Source organism: Corylus avellana, chromosome ca2 (genome assembly GCF_901000735.1).
Source record: "Corylus avellana chromosome ca2, CavTom2PMs-1.0".
Classification (NCBI taxonomy): Eukaryota; Viridiplantae; Streptophyta; class Magnoliopsida; order Fagales; family Betulaceae; genus Corylus; species Corylus avellana.
The window spans coordinates 2,234,962-2,251,622 of NC_081542.1; the positions used below are offsets into that span (position 1 = coordinate 2,234,962).

General features: G+C 35.8%; 1 protein-coding gene across 1 annotated transcript; it reads right to left on the reverse strand.

Moving 5' to 3' along the window:
- Window positions 1-7,414: 7,414 nt before the first annotated feature.
- On the reverse strand, window positions 7,415-15,422 carry LOC132170512 (uncharacterized). The gene is made up of 13 exons (XM_059581515.1): window positions 15,279-15,422; window positions 14,962-15,120; window positions 14,231-14,479; window positions 14,018-14,137; window positions 12,730-12,810; window positions 12,021-12,116; window positions 11,590-11,685; window positions 11,070-11,123; window positions 10,790-10,993; window positions 9,792-9,917; window positions 9,303-9,368; window positions 8,645-8,944; window positions 7,415-8,189 (listed from the first exon to the last, which is right to left on the reverse strand). Exons 1-13 carry the CDS (start codon window positions 15,339-15,341, stop codon window positions 7,713-7,715), a joined length of 2,091 nt encoding a protein of 696 aa, XP_059437498.1. The 5' UTR covers window positions 15,342-15,422; the 3' UTR covers window positions 7,415-7,712.
- Between the last annotated feature and the right edge of the window lie 1,239 nt (window positions 15,423-16,661).

The window sequence follows — 16,661 nt, forward strand, 5'->3', positions numbered from 1 at the left end:
CGTGCAGTCCAGTGTAGTTGTTTCTCTTCTTTTTTTTTTTTTTTTTTCCTCATCTGGTTGAATTTCATTACTCTTTCTTGTTTGTTTTTGAACTTTGAAGCTGCTTTTTTCCTGTTTACCCGTATGCTTGCCGGTTTTTGAGATGTGGACGAATTTTTACTGTCTATGTTTGGACAAACTACATGGAAAACTTCTTTTTTCGTCTCCGTGTTGGCCGTCCAGCCATGCATGAGAGCATTCTCCCTCTTTCACACACACACACACATGTTCATCTGCTAGACATCAGACATGCATACATACATATGTGTGCATGCATGATGTGACTCCTTGATGATCAAATGGGTAATATTGCTCATCATCTGCTCTTGTTCGATGCACCTAGAGGAACGTATATATATATATATACACAGATGGAGATAACGTAAATGTGTGAAGATGTTTGTGTATTTAAGAGTCTACACTACATAGTATGAGCCTTCAGGCTGATTACTTGTGCGTAAGCGGGGGAGAGACGGAGAAAATTTCCTTGCGTTTAAAAATAATTTGACTTTTAATATGACATCTCATTTCTCACTTCCCAATACAACCTTTATGCTGTGAAAATGGTTTTTTCCTCTTTTTTTACGGATGATTTTTTTATTATATTTTATACAGTGTTGACACATCATTAGGCTGGGCTACATATGTTCTTTTGCTTTCGGTTTTTTCATTTTTATTTTTGGTGAAACCTTCATGCTATTGTCTTCATTATATATATATATATATATATAAAATGCACTAGTTTATGAATAAAGCATGACCACCGGTGTCCTTTTAACGTGTATATATATACTTCCTAAGAAGAGAACCAAATTATTTAAAGAATTGATGACCGAAACATTAACAAATAATCCAAATTATAAAACACTTAAAACACAAACAACTATTTTAAACTTTTATGTCACATCATAACATTTCAAACCCAAAAAAAAAAAAAAAAAAAAACTATGCGAAACACTTGACAAAACTCCATAGTCCATAGCGTTTTCAGAAGGAGACACTTGTCGGTAAAATATATACGATTGGGATTGAATTTAGAGGAGTTAGCTAAATAAGAATGAACATAGCTAGGAATTGCTCAAGTGAAATTTGTCTTCTCAGTATTGTTATGCTGCAATCAATTTTATGTCTAAAGCTGGGTGAATCGATCTCAATACGAGTAATTAAACTGATAATCATAGCCACATGAATCACTAGAATATACTGTTTATTTTCTCATATTATCATAATAAGAAGTTATTATTTGTATAAACACTTTTACCGTTAATTTGTCAATATAAATTAGAGTTTTGTTAGTGTTGGCAGATTAGGCAATATGAACCCACCCAAATTTGTCACTCCAAATTAACCTTATAGAGGAAAAGACTCTTAGACTCCCAAGTTCCAAGAGGAACTCGATCTGAAAATAAAGGTGGATTTGCAAACCCTTTTTCTCTTTTTATTTTATTTTTTCCTATAGGTAAATATAACTAAATCTTATTTGTTAAGTTTGTCCTATAGGTGAATATTCCCTTCCTATAGGTAATTACCTCATTGATCGCTTTTTGTCATGATAAAATTCTGCTATGACAAACATGTTGTATTAGATTTAGGCATTTGATGAGCCTCCAACATTGTCTGCATGGTGTTTTATATGGAGGATGATATCCTGAGATGATATGCTTTGGAAAATTAATTAATCCCAATAGAGCATACCCTCTTTAGCTAAAAATGTTGAACAAGAAATATTGTGTTTAAGGAATGTATTTAGAATAAATTATGAATTGTGTCAGCGTGTTAATTGGAACTAGGAATAAGCAATAGGTTTATATGTGTCTAAATTTCTTAGTGATCTCCTTGGCATATAATAAGCTGAATTGATTTACATGCATGGATATATATAAATGAAAAAGATATTCGAATGATAATTTCATTAAATTTACATGTAGTTATAGATTTTTTTATTATTTTTTTTTTTTTTATTGCGTCGATCTTTCTCTTTTTTATTTTTAATTTTTTGGTTCAACAAATAATTTGGAAAAGCATGGTGTAACTCTACTTGTAAGAATTGTTGTGCAGCAGCCAGATTCCTTTGCGTTCTATCTAGAATATTTTGTTGGGTCCATTAATTCCATAAGATAGGATTCTACATGTAAAGCAATCGCCTATGATATCGAATATAAACTTATTTCTAGCAATTGAAAAGGTGAAGAATGATATAAATAAGAAAACCAGAAAGAGATATGTTTCCCTTTCTACTTTGGGGCAAGCTGAGAAAGAAGGTCTAGCAAAGGATATGGGTCAAGCGAATAACGTTAGACCTACGACTGGTCTACAACTCCTTTATAGTTTTGCTCACACATGCCAGCATCTAATTGAAGAGTTTTTAAATTTTGTTTTAGTGGTTGACATGGCTCCAATCACATGTTGATATGTGCTAGCAAGTTGTAAAATAGTTGTTGACCAATTGAAGGTCTTGCATTACTCAGGCTCAAGCAATGCTGAACAGTGAAAATTAATCCGTGTGGTTGTGTTTTGAATTGTTATTAAGTATGTTCAACATAACATTTTTGATACACATGCATGTAGGATGTTTATATTTCTAAGGAACAATATGAGTTCTGAATTCAGATATGCGCTAAGTTGCATGATTGATCTATTTATGGTAACATGAGAATCACAAAGAATCTTATTTTTCTGTTGGCAGATTGTGTTAGCAATATATTTTTGTTGCATGTCCCTATCTAAATAACTATTTGCATGGATTTGTTATATGAGATTTGTGAAGCAGAAACTAATCCCTTAATGTCATAATTGTGAAGAGAAATCTACTTAATCATGTAAGCATTAGTATAACCTATTTCCTCTGCCACTCATTGATCAGTTCTTGCATGTCTGCCCTTAGTTGATCATCTGACTTGTTTGCTTGTAATTAATACTTCAAGTGCTTGCAAATTTTTGAATCTAGGTGAGTAATTGAGTAATTGATTTGTTACCTTTGTAGCAATGGAGATACTTTGGCATGACAATATAATACAATTTGCTTTAACCATACATTACCATTACTCTTCAGTCTTCAGGATGGTGTGAAGAGTTTTCCAGAGCTACCAAAAATAGAATAACACAATTTCTAGTACTAATTTGAAAGCCTTCGCTTTGAATTTGTTTGGCTAACCTAACTCAAACATGTTTAGATATATGCTTATATTTTCATGTATGTAAATGCAACAGCTCTATGTGCATTGCATTTGTTGGAAATCAATAGTCAAAAATAAATATGATACATTTTTTCCTTCTTAAATCATTGAATTCAGTGCAGCTTAGAAATATTCCATCAAATATATGATCGAAGTAATTCCTGTTAGTTTTCTTATAGAACAAAGTTCCCTCCCAACTCTGGCCTATCAAAGTGACATTTGTTTAAAATTCATATAAGAATCACGTGCATTTTTAATAGAGTATGTCTCGGTTCACTCTTTTTATGCCGTAATTATCTGTTCCTCAATACCTAAACCTCAGTGTAGAAGAGGAAGTACTTGTTCTTACACTAGAATATTCCAGAATATCCTCAATCTTAATTATATGTAGACCTTGGGTTGTCTGCGTGATCTAGATTGTGCCAAAACCCAACAACTCCAGTGCAGTCTGATTTTCTGTCATTCGTTTTTGTCTTTGTCTACTTCACCATGCGTTTGTTTTAATTTAGTGCAAAGTCATCACTTCCCTTCTGGACATAAAGCTGAATATGAAATTCATACCTATATTATATAGAAATATATGAGAACTACTTTATTGGAGAAACATCCAAATTACGTCATATATTGTTCTAAATGAATAAAGAAAGCTATTCTTCTAAAAAATTGTACCTTGTTATATGTGGATGAGCTGTTGTAATTTATTATTATTTAATTTATGTGGGAAATACTTGCATTGTAATAAATGGAGACCTAAGAAATAGGAAATATGAAATGTGAGGATATTTATTTTCGTTTTCCAATGCAAATATAATTCCATACAACTTTACAGAGATCATGATGACGAGAAAGACCCCCGTGTTTTTCTGCTCAAAAAGCTTTCGCTTTTTTCAGATTCTCATGTATTCTTGAGCAGCACATAGAGGATAGTATATTCCTTGTTTCGACCACTTGTACAGAAACCTCTTACTCCCCAGTAATCATTAACTACTCCATTTATGGTGTGGGAGATCATTTACTATTACCAATTGTTTCAAGGAAAAAGGGTAATAATAATAATAATAATAATAATTTTTTTAATGGGAATCCTTTCCTCCGAAACCCTAACAATGTTTTTCTTCTTAACCCTAGCTAGTATATTCAAGCATCCTAAGTTATGATGCAAGGTTCCAACACATGCTGGTTTAATCGGTTACTTTTCTTCTGTTTTTATTGGGATGAAAGACTGTTTCTTGGTAATCAATGGCATGAATATTAATTATTATAGAAAATGCATTTTGATCCTACTACTTCACAAGTGGAAAACAAAATGTACCCACATGGGTCAAAGCTCTCATGCAGCTTCCTCCATTTCTTTGGGAGTTGTGTGTGTGAGAGAGAGAGAGAGAGAGATAAAGAGATCCATGAATATACAGTAAAATCACCCGTTGGATTGTACCGTTTAATTAAATATTTTAACGCATATAGTAATTATTGAGCATATTAAATATATATAGATTTCCTTATAAGCCAAGGCATAGGCATTGAGGCAAAGGCATTTAAGAAGAAAACTAGGGTTTTTATGGTATTAGGGCATCATAGGGTGGGTTGGCATGTGCAGGTTGAGGTCGTAGGGTGAGCCCAGATAGATAGGAGTCTAATGCACCATAATGTGGTTTGTGTAAATTATGTGGGCATCTTTGGAGTGGTCCCAAGCCGTCTGGTTAGTGTCTCAGGCTCTCTGCTGTAAAAGGGTGCTTTGCTGATCAAGTTGCTGTTAGAAACCCCTCTTTGCCTTCTGAGAAAGTAGGAGACAGCTTGTGAGAGCTACTGTGCTGCAAACGGTCACCTTTTTTTTTTTTTTTTTTTTTTTCCAGGGAAATTGCAGCCGCCCATATGAGCAAAAGGAGGTTGCAAATGTGGTGGTGTTTAAGGCTTGACGTTGACGCCTGTTATGAAGGGCCAAAGCTTTGGTCTCATTGAATTGTCTCTTCAATGGGTCACCATTATTCTTTTAGTTGCAGGGAGCTTTACTGCAAGTCTTGGCTCTCAGTAGAATGTCTCACGAGGGGTGTTGGGTTTTAATTCCTGTTTCACCGACTACGTACATTAATAAAGCACTTCTTTTTGTACATATTAAAGTTTTTACATCCAAAAAGAAAATTAAAAATTAAAAAAATAAGGAAAATTTTGCAAAATTGGTCTTTGTGTTTAAAGTTGTGACAAATAAACTCTTTAGGGTTTAAAAAGTGACCAAGAACTCCATACAGTATGCTTGTGTAACAAATAACTTCCTCCGTACAATCAAACCAAGCAACTACCATCATGTTACATGTAATGATCGAATCACAGCCTTAATGTTTCTAAACATCATAAAAGGCCGAAATTTAAAATTCCAGCAAGTATACCAAGCCGTGTTTTCAAGGAAAGCAAGAAGTTTTCCGGAAAAATCCCAGAGGTCGAGCTCATTAACACACCTAAGGCTTATAATTCACAAGGTATTATCATTTAGATGTTATGTATAATCATCTCATTAGCACACTTAAACCATATTCAATATACATAAACATATATCTATATATATATATATATATATATGTGTGTGTGTGTGTGTGTGTGAGACAGTTGTCTAACAAGTCAACTAGGTTAGATTTCTACTTTTCTAGTTCTTATGAAAGTGTAACTAATAAATATGAGTGGCCGAGATTGGTGAGGCCAGGAGAAAGTCCCATATGCATTGAAATTCCACCCAAAAAAAAAAAAAAAAAAAAAGGTTTGGGTCTAGGTAGGTCTAATTAATTCCATCAGAATGGCAAATTGCTTTTTGAGAATCTGCTATCCCATCATAGAATTAAAAAAATTGAGCATAAGTATCCAATCCCATTACTCAGATATTTCCTTATATATATAGCACCATTGTCGGCAGGCAGGGTAGCTTATGTTGGGTGATCATGAAGTCTATTGAAAATTATTTTATGTGCTAATGTCTCATCTTTTCTTGTCAAGTTGTTATTCAAAAGGATGCCATCAATCGAGTGGGAGTGTGTTTCGCGATTTGTCTAGATGCTGTGTTAAAAGTCATACAAGGGAATGAAAAGGTCTATGATTACTAGCCATGCTTTTCCAATAACTAGTTTTTGCAATCTAGTTTTAGCACCAACTATGGCATAACCTCGAAAATTACATTACGAGAAAAGAACGATACGTATAATTCGAAAATTACTTTATGAGAAAATAACGATACGGAAAATTGTATGTACAATTGGTACAAGGATTAAACCAATGAAATAGAATAAATATTTTATAGTTTGGTAAGATTTTTAGCTTTTAAATAGTAATTATTCTCATGGGAATTAATATTTCTTAAAGTGAGGAATAGCCATTTATCTAAAAAAAATTAGAGGAATAGTGCTCTTCCTTCAAGAATAGATTATATTTTCCAAAACAATTCATAATATATTTATTTTGGAATCCACTGTCAGTGTTTGCCGGTCGCTAATCACCGGAATCCATCGGAGTTCTACTTTCTTAAACAAATGGAGCCTTAATTTTTTAATTTTTTTAAAATTTTTTAAGTTGGTAGTTTTTGTAATTTTGATTTAATTCCAGTAAAGGCAAATATGTTGTCACCAACTGAGGACAAAGAATAGGTATTTCATTTCACCTTTTACTCCTAGAAATAACTATTCCTTTTTTCTGATGAAATTGTCATTCCGCATACCAAATTTCTCCCATATAAAATCAAGACAAGATCTTAGTGTTTAGCACTTATGAAGGGTTGAAATTTTCTGTCCAAATTTCAAAGGAATGAGAAAGAGGACCCTGGGTTCCGGGGTGTTTGGGCAAGTAGGCCCCGAGGTGCAGGGCCCACCTGCCCAAACACCCCGGAACCCAGGGTCTCCTCTTTCTCAGCCCAAATTCCAAGGCCCTCATCCCCACTCAAATTTCCTTAAATTTTGGGCAAAGAATTTCGGGAAGAAATCTAATCCCACTTAATAATGATCCCCCACCCCTTTTTCTTTTGTTCCTTGTTCTTTCTAACCCCGGAAAGAAAAACACACGCACACAATTACTAGCCGACCGTTCAATAATGCGTCCTACTCTTAAGAGCTTTGCTTGCCCATTCTGGGAAGAGGAGGACAGAATTAATCCGCATCCATGTTGCTTTTTCCAGCACAAGTGCTTACAAGACAAGGCATCCAAGACCATCAAGCACAGCAAGAGAATTTTCACCTGGGTGTCGTTTATTCTTTGGTCCAAGGAAGAAATTAATCAATTTTGAAACACGGAAACAGTATACAGAGGCGAAAAGTATAAAATTATATCCCAAAATTTTCTACCAGCCTGGACCTTTCTTAAGCCACATGAAAAACTCACTGGAAGTCCCTCACAAGTTTAGAATTTATAGATTTTTTACAAGCAAGAGCTCTTAAGATGTTAATGAACCGCCATAAGATTAACAGAGGGGAAGCAAGTCCTCTGGAGCTCTGGCAATTTTCATTCAGTGTAAAAACGCTATTTTCACCGAGGACCAGATGAAGGTCGGGGCTTCCCCTTGATAGAATTCAAGTGTTGGGTGACAAATATGACCCCCATCACAAGTATAAGGCAACCGACCAGTGTGCTGAAGAACAGGGCACCTGGTTGCCTGGTCTGAACAAAGCCATACACCCCACTAGAAGTCACAAGAATAAGGTCGGTGAGTCCATCATTTGAGAAGTCCTCGCATATAAGGGCATGCGTTGGTGCCGCAGGAAGATCAACTGATGCTAACAGACTTCCTCCTGGGGATATCACCACTGCTTCTTGATCCCCTGCTGCAAGGATCACTTCTTGATTATCGTGCACGCGCAAGGAAAATGCCTTCAGCGTAGGGATCACGACACCAGCATCCATCATACCTGATGGAGATGGAAGATTTGACCATGTAGCACCAGTAGATAGTTGCCATTGCCAATCAGCATCATGGCCGTGCAAGCCAGGGGAGTATGATGTTATCTGAAAGGAATAGAAAATTTGAGTTCCCACTTCACCATAAAACAGTAATGCAAGCCACCTAATAAGAATCTTGCTGGTAAGGCTACGCAAGGTGTTCAGATATCAGTCAGGATGCAATAATCCATTTCCATTAGTTGTCTAATCTCATATAGATTAAGGTGTGGCAACCAACAAGTACACCCAAGGAAATCAAATGGAGTGCATGAGCATATTTTTCTTGTAGAGCATAATTATAAGATTCCACAAAATGAAAGGGCACCAATTTTAACATATCAATCCGATGTGATCAGATTTTAGAGGCCACCTCTCTGCTATAAAGGCTGTATTTCTGCCCCAAATGATATAATAAGCAAAAATAGAAAAAAAATATTTTGATTTAGTGCTTGAACCAAACCCCTCAATCCAATTTCCAAATAGTCGCAAGGGCATGCAATAGATTCAGATTAACAGCATACCTCCCCTCGATTTGTCAAGAAGATAACATCGCCATGGCTTCCCTTACGATGCCTATGACCATCACTTCTTGGGATGAGAATGGGTGTTGCAACCTCTAAAGAAGTTACATCTGATGTTCGACCATAGTACCTGGAATATTCTCCATGTTGGAAAAAGTTAAAGGCACTATGATGACATATTGAAGCATTGAAGAGTTGTTCTCGTACTGGTACACCGGAGGTCGCAACAGCCCAACACGGTCGCAACACGTCCATGGATCCACTAACAACAGTCTGCTCAGCACCATTTCCCCCAACAACCTGAAGAGAGGAAAAAATTGACATATATTACCCACATATCTAGCCAAGAGTTTCTAATGAAATCCCTTTCTTGTTATTGCTGCAGTTTCTGATCAACGTTCACCATCCTGCTGTAATTTGGTTGAATTCACCAACATAATTTAGGCAGAAGACCAACCACATCCAATGTACAGAAAGAAAGATTATATGGCAAGCAATAGTACCTCAAAGAAAAGAGTATTTGAACAAGATATGATCATTCTAAGAGGCATTAACTTCCAACACCCATAAATTCAGATTTCCTTAATTTACAGGGGTCTGTAGAGCCTATTGAAATTGAGATAAAGAGGCTAGAGATAGAGAAGAAAACAATATGCACCTGGACATGATCTAGGACTCCATCACCATTAATATCAGCATGAAGGCCGCCTTCTTGAAGATGAAGCTGTAGAGATCAATGAATTTCAGATAACACCTTCAACTTGTCAAAGTTAATATAGCAATAAATATGACAGAACTCAAATGTAAAGTAGCCAGAATGGCACTTGTTAACAGATGCGTGTTAAATATCAGACATGTGCCTATGGTCTAGATATATGACTATAAAAATGCTGCTTTAATAAAGAAGGGTGTTTTAGTTTCCAAATATGAAAAGTTTGCCATTTCACATCATAATGGTACTGTGCACATGAACTCTAGCAAGTTTAACATCCCTTGAGAGAAATTCATGTAAGCATCAAATAATTGTTTCATTCTTCATCTTAGCCAAAAGTATGGGGAAAAATTCATATGTTGTTAAGGCAAATTATTCAATATATATTTGTTTTCTAAATAAAACAAATATTCATAGAATGTGTGTGCTAATAACCTTACAAGTAGTGCGACCTGTTGCCAAATGAATGACTTCTATCCCTTCCTTTTGATGAGCCACAACAACATTAGGAACCCACCAAATCTTTGTGTAGTTTGTTATGGTCGGAATATAAGGTGATAGCTGCATCAGCAAAGTAAAACATGTTATAAGAAGCCAATTATAAAATAAAATTTCTTCTTTTAGTTGTGAAAAGCAAGATATACATGAATGAATTAACCTCCCCAGATGATGATTTGGTGATCAATACCTCCCACAGACATGAAGCCCAAGATCTCAGGGGAGAATAGCAGCAAAAGCAATGAGGAAACATGGTTTAGAAACTTGTTTATGTTTCCACCATTTCATTTTAATTTACCAAGTCAGCAACTTTCTCAAATCCCACATACTTCGTCAAACCAATACCACTCAGATGAAAGCAGTGTCATCCATACTTTATTTATTTATTTTTTAAATATTCACTTCAACCGGCGACAGAGAGAAAAATTAAGGAGAATGAATAATTCAACAAAAACCAACCAACCGTGGCAGGGACGTTCTACTTAGAAGTGCTTCGCAGTAGTGTATTCATAATTTGGCACAATGTATCAAACTTTTAGAAAGAGTAGAAAGTAACAGCAAGTCCCAGGTGAAGACTTACTTTTGAAAACAGCATATGTCAGTGTCTTTGAGGCATACAAGCAATGCCTCTTTAGGCAGACCAGAGCTGTGACACTTAAGAGATACCCAAATTGTGCCCACAATACCAAAAAAAAATTTCCCTTCTTTTTTCACCTCTTCAATATTTTAATGTCACAGAGATACCCAAATGGTGCACACAAGACCAGAGTTTTTTTTTTTTTTCCCCTTTTTCTTTCACTTCTTTAATATTTTAATATAAAAAAAAGTAAGCACATCCAAACAATATGTTCACACATTTGAATATATATATAAGAATGAGCCAACCTCTACAAGTATATTTAATGGCTACATAAGATGTGCATTGTGAATCTTACCTTCTTAGACTTTGCTGAACCAGCATAATTTGCAGCCTTTCCAATAAGTTTTGAAATTTTTTTAGTTGAGTCTTTCCCAGGAGGATGGTTTTCCTCGGGCTTGTTAAAAGGGTAGTTTGTGGTCTTTCCAGATGTTTTTTTCAAAGTTTTCCTTTTGTGCCGCCTAAAATGTGCCAGCTTCAACAAAGTGTCTTCTCTCCGATCCTGAATAAAAATGATGTGTATGGTGTCATCACTCCCCATCATTTAAGAAAAACAATGCTTAATTTATATTACTTACCCAGTGATGTGGCATCACTCCAAGGATTGATTCTCTGAATTCCCTGCATTCAAACTACAATATGACACACTATTATTAGGAAGTCCTTAATCCTTAATCTAAACAAATTACAACCATCCAACAATATATCTTACAAGATGTGAGAAATACCATAAAGAAAAGAAGTATCCTCACATAGACAAAACGCAAAAATGTGAGTTTCTGTGTGTGGGTGAGAGAGAGATATTTTGTCATTGAAGCAGTTTCACATGGATTTCAGGTTGAAAAATGCAATCTTTGTACTTAAATGGCTAAAATTTTAAGTAAATGCAAAACGGAAAATGAAGTCAAGAAAAAAAACAACAAAGTGAACCATGCAGGACTCTCCCCAGTACCACTTTAACAAAATAATGAAAGGATATTGATCATAACGTGTACAACAACAATGACAACAAAGGTAAAGGCTATTAGTATGAACCAATTAACACTAAGTAACTGCAATGCATAAAGTATACGTCAACTAAACAGCTTCAATGCATACCTCTCCAGGATGACGACTATTCAGAGCGTGAACATCAAGCTTGTAGTTATGCTGTGGAATTAATTGTGACGCATCGGATGAATGTGCTTCAATATTCTAAACCACCAAAAGATGAAAATTGTAATTAGATAAAGGGAAAAAAAATGGTTTACTGAAGTAACAAGGCTCTATTAATCAATTAGATGCCAACATCGCAGCAACACAAAGGCAAACAAGCCACATATCAAGAATTTGCTGCAATTTATACACAAATGGCACAGAATTTGAAGTGGATAATTAAGTATTAGTAATCAGAACAAAAATTTCTCAAGGAAGAGCTATTAAGCCTAAACTTGAAACATGATAATCCATAGAATGTTATTCTCCCAAAAATAATGTCTCCAGGAAATGCTAAAGAGAAATAGGATAAAAAGAAAACTACAAAAGATCACCTCGTTCTTTCTATCCCATCGAAGTGCACCAGATCGACCAGCAAATGCATAAAATGCAAAATGGCGTAATTCCACAGTTCCGGGGTTCTCGGAAGTCTGAACGGGACAAACATAAAGAATCAATATAAAATGCTTAAGTACTGAAGAATAATGAGCTTGCAAACATATTATGTCCGGTCTCATATGGACAGCGGCATTGGTTCTTTTTTTATTATACTTTCTGAACTTCAGAAGGTGAAATGCTCCACCAATTACTGAACTCCAGTGATTCTCAAAGCATTTCCCAGAAAGACAATTTGCTGAGAGGTGCCTAAAGCTAATGGACTTAATTGTGGACAACCATAAGGCTGCAATGCATTTACATTTTGATATGATATTTGGATGATGCTCAGATTTAGACACGTGACCGAGGGTAGAACTGGAGTGGTAACCAAGTGGCCCATCAATTGATGAGGACAATCTTTGTCTTTTCTTTTTCTTTTATTTATTTATTATAAGTAATTGGCCTCAAGGGAAAGATGAAGGAGAAATTTGAACCAATAACCTCTACTTCATAAGGCGTGGTCCCCAGTCGAATGAAAAGACAATCTTTTAATTGAGTCCAATTAGAATGATTTATTTCTTATTTCCATCTCACTTAACATGCCCATGATAGGATTTGTGAACTGTGCTTCATAAAAACCATTTGGCAAGAAAAGGATGCCCATACCTCATTTTCAGCAGCACTTCTTCTATGTTGCTCAGCATTTTTTTCTGCCATCCCTATTTCTTCAAAAGGATCCATGACAATCTGAAATGGTAAAATATATTTGCAAGAACATTGAAAATGAGTGATATTGCAGGTCCTCAATTTTGTACATCAATAAGGAATCTATATCAAAATAGTTAATGCTGAGAAGTCAGTAGATTAAGAGCATGTTTGGGATTGCGTTTAAGAAAGAGTTTTCAGGTAAAAAAACATTTTTTTGGCCATTTTTTGGCTTTTTGGACCCTTAAAAGCGCTTTTAATTATTTTACCAAACGAGTACTTTTTTCTTCAAACGAACTTTTTGAGTGTTAAACGCACTTTTAGGCTCCTCAAACGCAATCTCAAACAAACCTTAATATGCAAAGCAGTTTGGCTTTGATTTCCAAGAAGATATGAGTTCTCAAAACAAGGAATACACGAACATCAATCTATAATTTGATTAGCATGCACGGATCAGAAAAATAATAGACGATGGAATTTTAACAGCAGGGTAAAGAAGCAATGGATATCAACTAAAGCAAGCTTGACAAAAAATAACCCCAACAGCATAACCTGTGTCAAAAGACAAAAGTTTATATTCATCCCCATGAAAAAAAACAAAAAGAGTATGATCAGTAGAAGCAGCACTAGCCTTGAACTCCCAACAGCTCAATTGTTTTGGTCTCCAGGTTGTATAAGTTAAAAAGAAACAGTAGCTGCCAATCATATTCTCTATTGACTCTTTCAGTGGGATGAACAAAGAAACAATGGTCCGTGTAAACTAGAAAACAATCTCCTTAGTTGGGCATTTTTTTTTTTTTTTTTGATAACGTAGGAGAACTTTACTCAGATTAATTGCACGTCGCAAACGCATACTATACAACAATCCTCACCGTTAATCAAACTCCTACGGGTAACTGACCCCACCTGCCAGAACCAGTTACTAGGTAATCCAGGAGCTTTCACCCCTGACGGGCTAAGCAGTTTATCCTCAGCTGGGCATATTGATGAGGCCATACATGTATTATTCATTACTTCACTCTTGTGTTCACATTTCTCAATCTTTAAACATCCACTAAATGACAGGCTGACCAGATTGATCATATTTCCTTTCTTCCATAAGAATATCATGAATGTCTCACAGTAAATAGTGGGAAGAGATCCTTAATAAGTCGATCTACTGACATCTTAGCACATCTCAATAAAAGTTGCAACACTAAATATTCTACATCTTATCAACCAAGGAAATAAAAAACAAAACAAAACATACATGAGGCTGCATTTCCATTCTCCCACCAACAATCACTAATCCAGCATCTCCATGCTTAAGGGCATAACTGCTTATCGAGATTGATATCTCCCTGTGGTGAGCATTATGTGGGAAATCCTTCTGCCAATAAGTACCAAGAATCAATAGTCACAAGAGAGCATTAATGGATGCTCCTTCAGAAATAAATAAATAAATCAAGACCATACTACAAACCTGCAAATTGTTTTCCCATAGCTTCTTGAGGTTGTGGTCGAAGCACATCACAGACCAACCTGAGGTAACAACAACCAGGACCTGCTTCGGTGCCTGTCCAGGTTTATCTCGGTCGACAATGCCCGCGGCCATTGCCACGGCCCGCCTCCCAGATGAAATTCTGATTTTGTCAGGCAACAGGCTCACATCTGCCAGCACAAACGCATCACTGAACCCCTCGTCCACACGCCTTGCATGTGGCTCCAATACCTAATAAAAACTCACAACTCAAAACCCCAATAGCTAATAACACCCCTAGAGACTACAATACATCAAGTCTTCCTAAAAACACCGTAAGATCAATATTATATTGCAGTGACCATGAATTATCAATACCATTCCAGAAAAGCAAATTTGATATTTTTATCATCAATTATCAAAGAAATATTCTAGAATATAAGAATAATGATACCGACCATCGCAAAAGCTTAAGTTGATGATAAATGGTAAATTTAATCATTTAATGAATATTTAACACTTCCGCGCGTGCAGGCCCAAACTCCCCGTAAGTAAATAAGACCAGAATCACAGCTCTTGAAACATGATAAATTACCAAACTATGTTTGAAAACAGCGAATTTAATAATTTAATGAACATTATAATAAATAACATATACAAAATTCTGAAATCATTCTAACATTAGGTTATACCTAGTGAAATCGAACCAGACAGTCAGAGAGTTCAAATATTACCTGAATCTTGGCGTCGTGGGTGGCGATGAGGACTTCTTTCTTGCCATCACCGTTCAAGTCGGCAACGATCGGCGGAGGGAGGCGCTCAGCCTCGTATTTGATAGGGTACTCATCGGATAGATGCATCCACGCCTCTCTGAACGAGAAATCGCCCTCGTGCTGCAAAATTCAGAAAGCAAACGAAACGAATTTTCAATCGTGTTAGTGAAAATGTGGGAGCTACTTGAGAGATCAAAGAGTGAGATTGAAAATGGTTTAGGGCTTTTTTGGGGTTTATGAGAATTGGGGATGAGTTTGGCGGTGCGAAGATGAAGGACCTGAAGAGAGAAGAAGATGGCGAAAGCGGAGAGCATAAGGATGGCCAAGTCTCGCTTCCTCATGTTGCGGTTTCTTCGTCTTCTTCTTCTTCTTCGTGTTCCTTTGCTCCGGTGATTCTATTATATATATCAATTTCTGGCAGATCCTTCGTAGTTGCTAGAGAAATGCTGTGACACAGGCTCGGTCGGCTTAGCCATAGGTGCATTAACGTGGCACTGCCATGTCAGCAAAAAAATTTGTGTTTTGCCTACTCTTATAAGTTCTTAATGTATCGACTCTTATTATTCTTATTTATAGCATGCTTCGAATTGTATTTGACAAATAAAATTTTCAAGTCAAAAAATATTTTTTCATAAAAATTTTATTTTTAAACTTTTGTCAAAAGTGTATTTTGGCTATTTTTAGGCTTTTTTAACCCTTAAAAACATTTTAAATTTTTTTTCCGAACGATTACTTTTTTCTTCAAATGAATTTTTTAAGTATTAAACACACTTTTAAGCCTCTCAAACGCAATCTCAAACAGGCTCTTGGTAAAATTGTCACAAAGTATTTGTGTTTTGCCCTAGTAACTAATAAAGATAGTAATTTGTAATTTTGACAATTAAAGTCATAAATTTTGCCCGAAAGACAAATACGTCCCTTGATCACATTTTCCTTCTTAACAAAAAAATTCATCACCTGTCATATTGTTAATGTAAACCAATAAAAATGTAAGCCTCACTTTTTTTTGTTTTTTATTTTTTGAAAGAAAATTTATAAACTTCACATTCTAGAAAAATCAAAGTAGTTCCCTCTCAATAACATTATAACTGGAAGATTCACCCACCGAAGTCATATCTATAGAAGTGTTGACTGCTAATTTAGCCTTGTTCGCCATACGATTCACATGATGACAATTCTAGCTTGGTATTGATTCAGTATCATCCGGGTATCCTCAATGATGTGTCCGAACTTACTTCAATTTCTGTTGGAAGAATTGACCCCATTCACAATAATCTGTTCATCCCCATCCAGAATAATACAAGACAAATCCAGCTCCTTACAAAACTTCACTGCATGAAAAAAGGCCAAAGCCTCACCTGCTGTTGAATCAATAAAACCAGACCTTGAAACTGTCCTTGCTGCTACAAACTGACCATTAGAGTCCCGGATTAAGAAAGAATTTGACCCCGCACGTGAAATATACATATTAGAATATTAATTAGTTCGAACATATCGCCTCTCATTTTCTATTGAGGGTGACTTTTAACTCCATAGAGGGGTGGTGGGGTGGCTCCACCCCCGCCCACCTATGTAGGGGTAGAGGATGGCAGCGGGATGGAAACTGGAGAATTTGTTTTTTTAGCTGACATGGCACCACAATTTGTAAAAAGGTAATAACA

Excerpts from the sequence above, each read along its gene's own strand:
- LOC132170512 (XM_059581515.1), bottom strand. The coding sequence starts at position 15,341 with ATGAGGAAGCGAGACTTGGCCATCCTTATGCTCTCCGCTTTCGCCATC. Across the intron at positions 12,811-14,017 it reads GAATGGAAATGCAGCCTCAT|ATTGTCATGGATCCTTTTGA; the intron begins GTATGTTTTGTT and ends TTACCATTTCAG. Across the intron at positions 11,686-12,020 it reads GATGGGATAGAAAGAACGAG|AATATTGAAGCACATTCATC; the intron begins GTGATCTTTTGT and ends TTGGTGGTTTAG.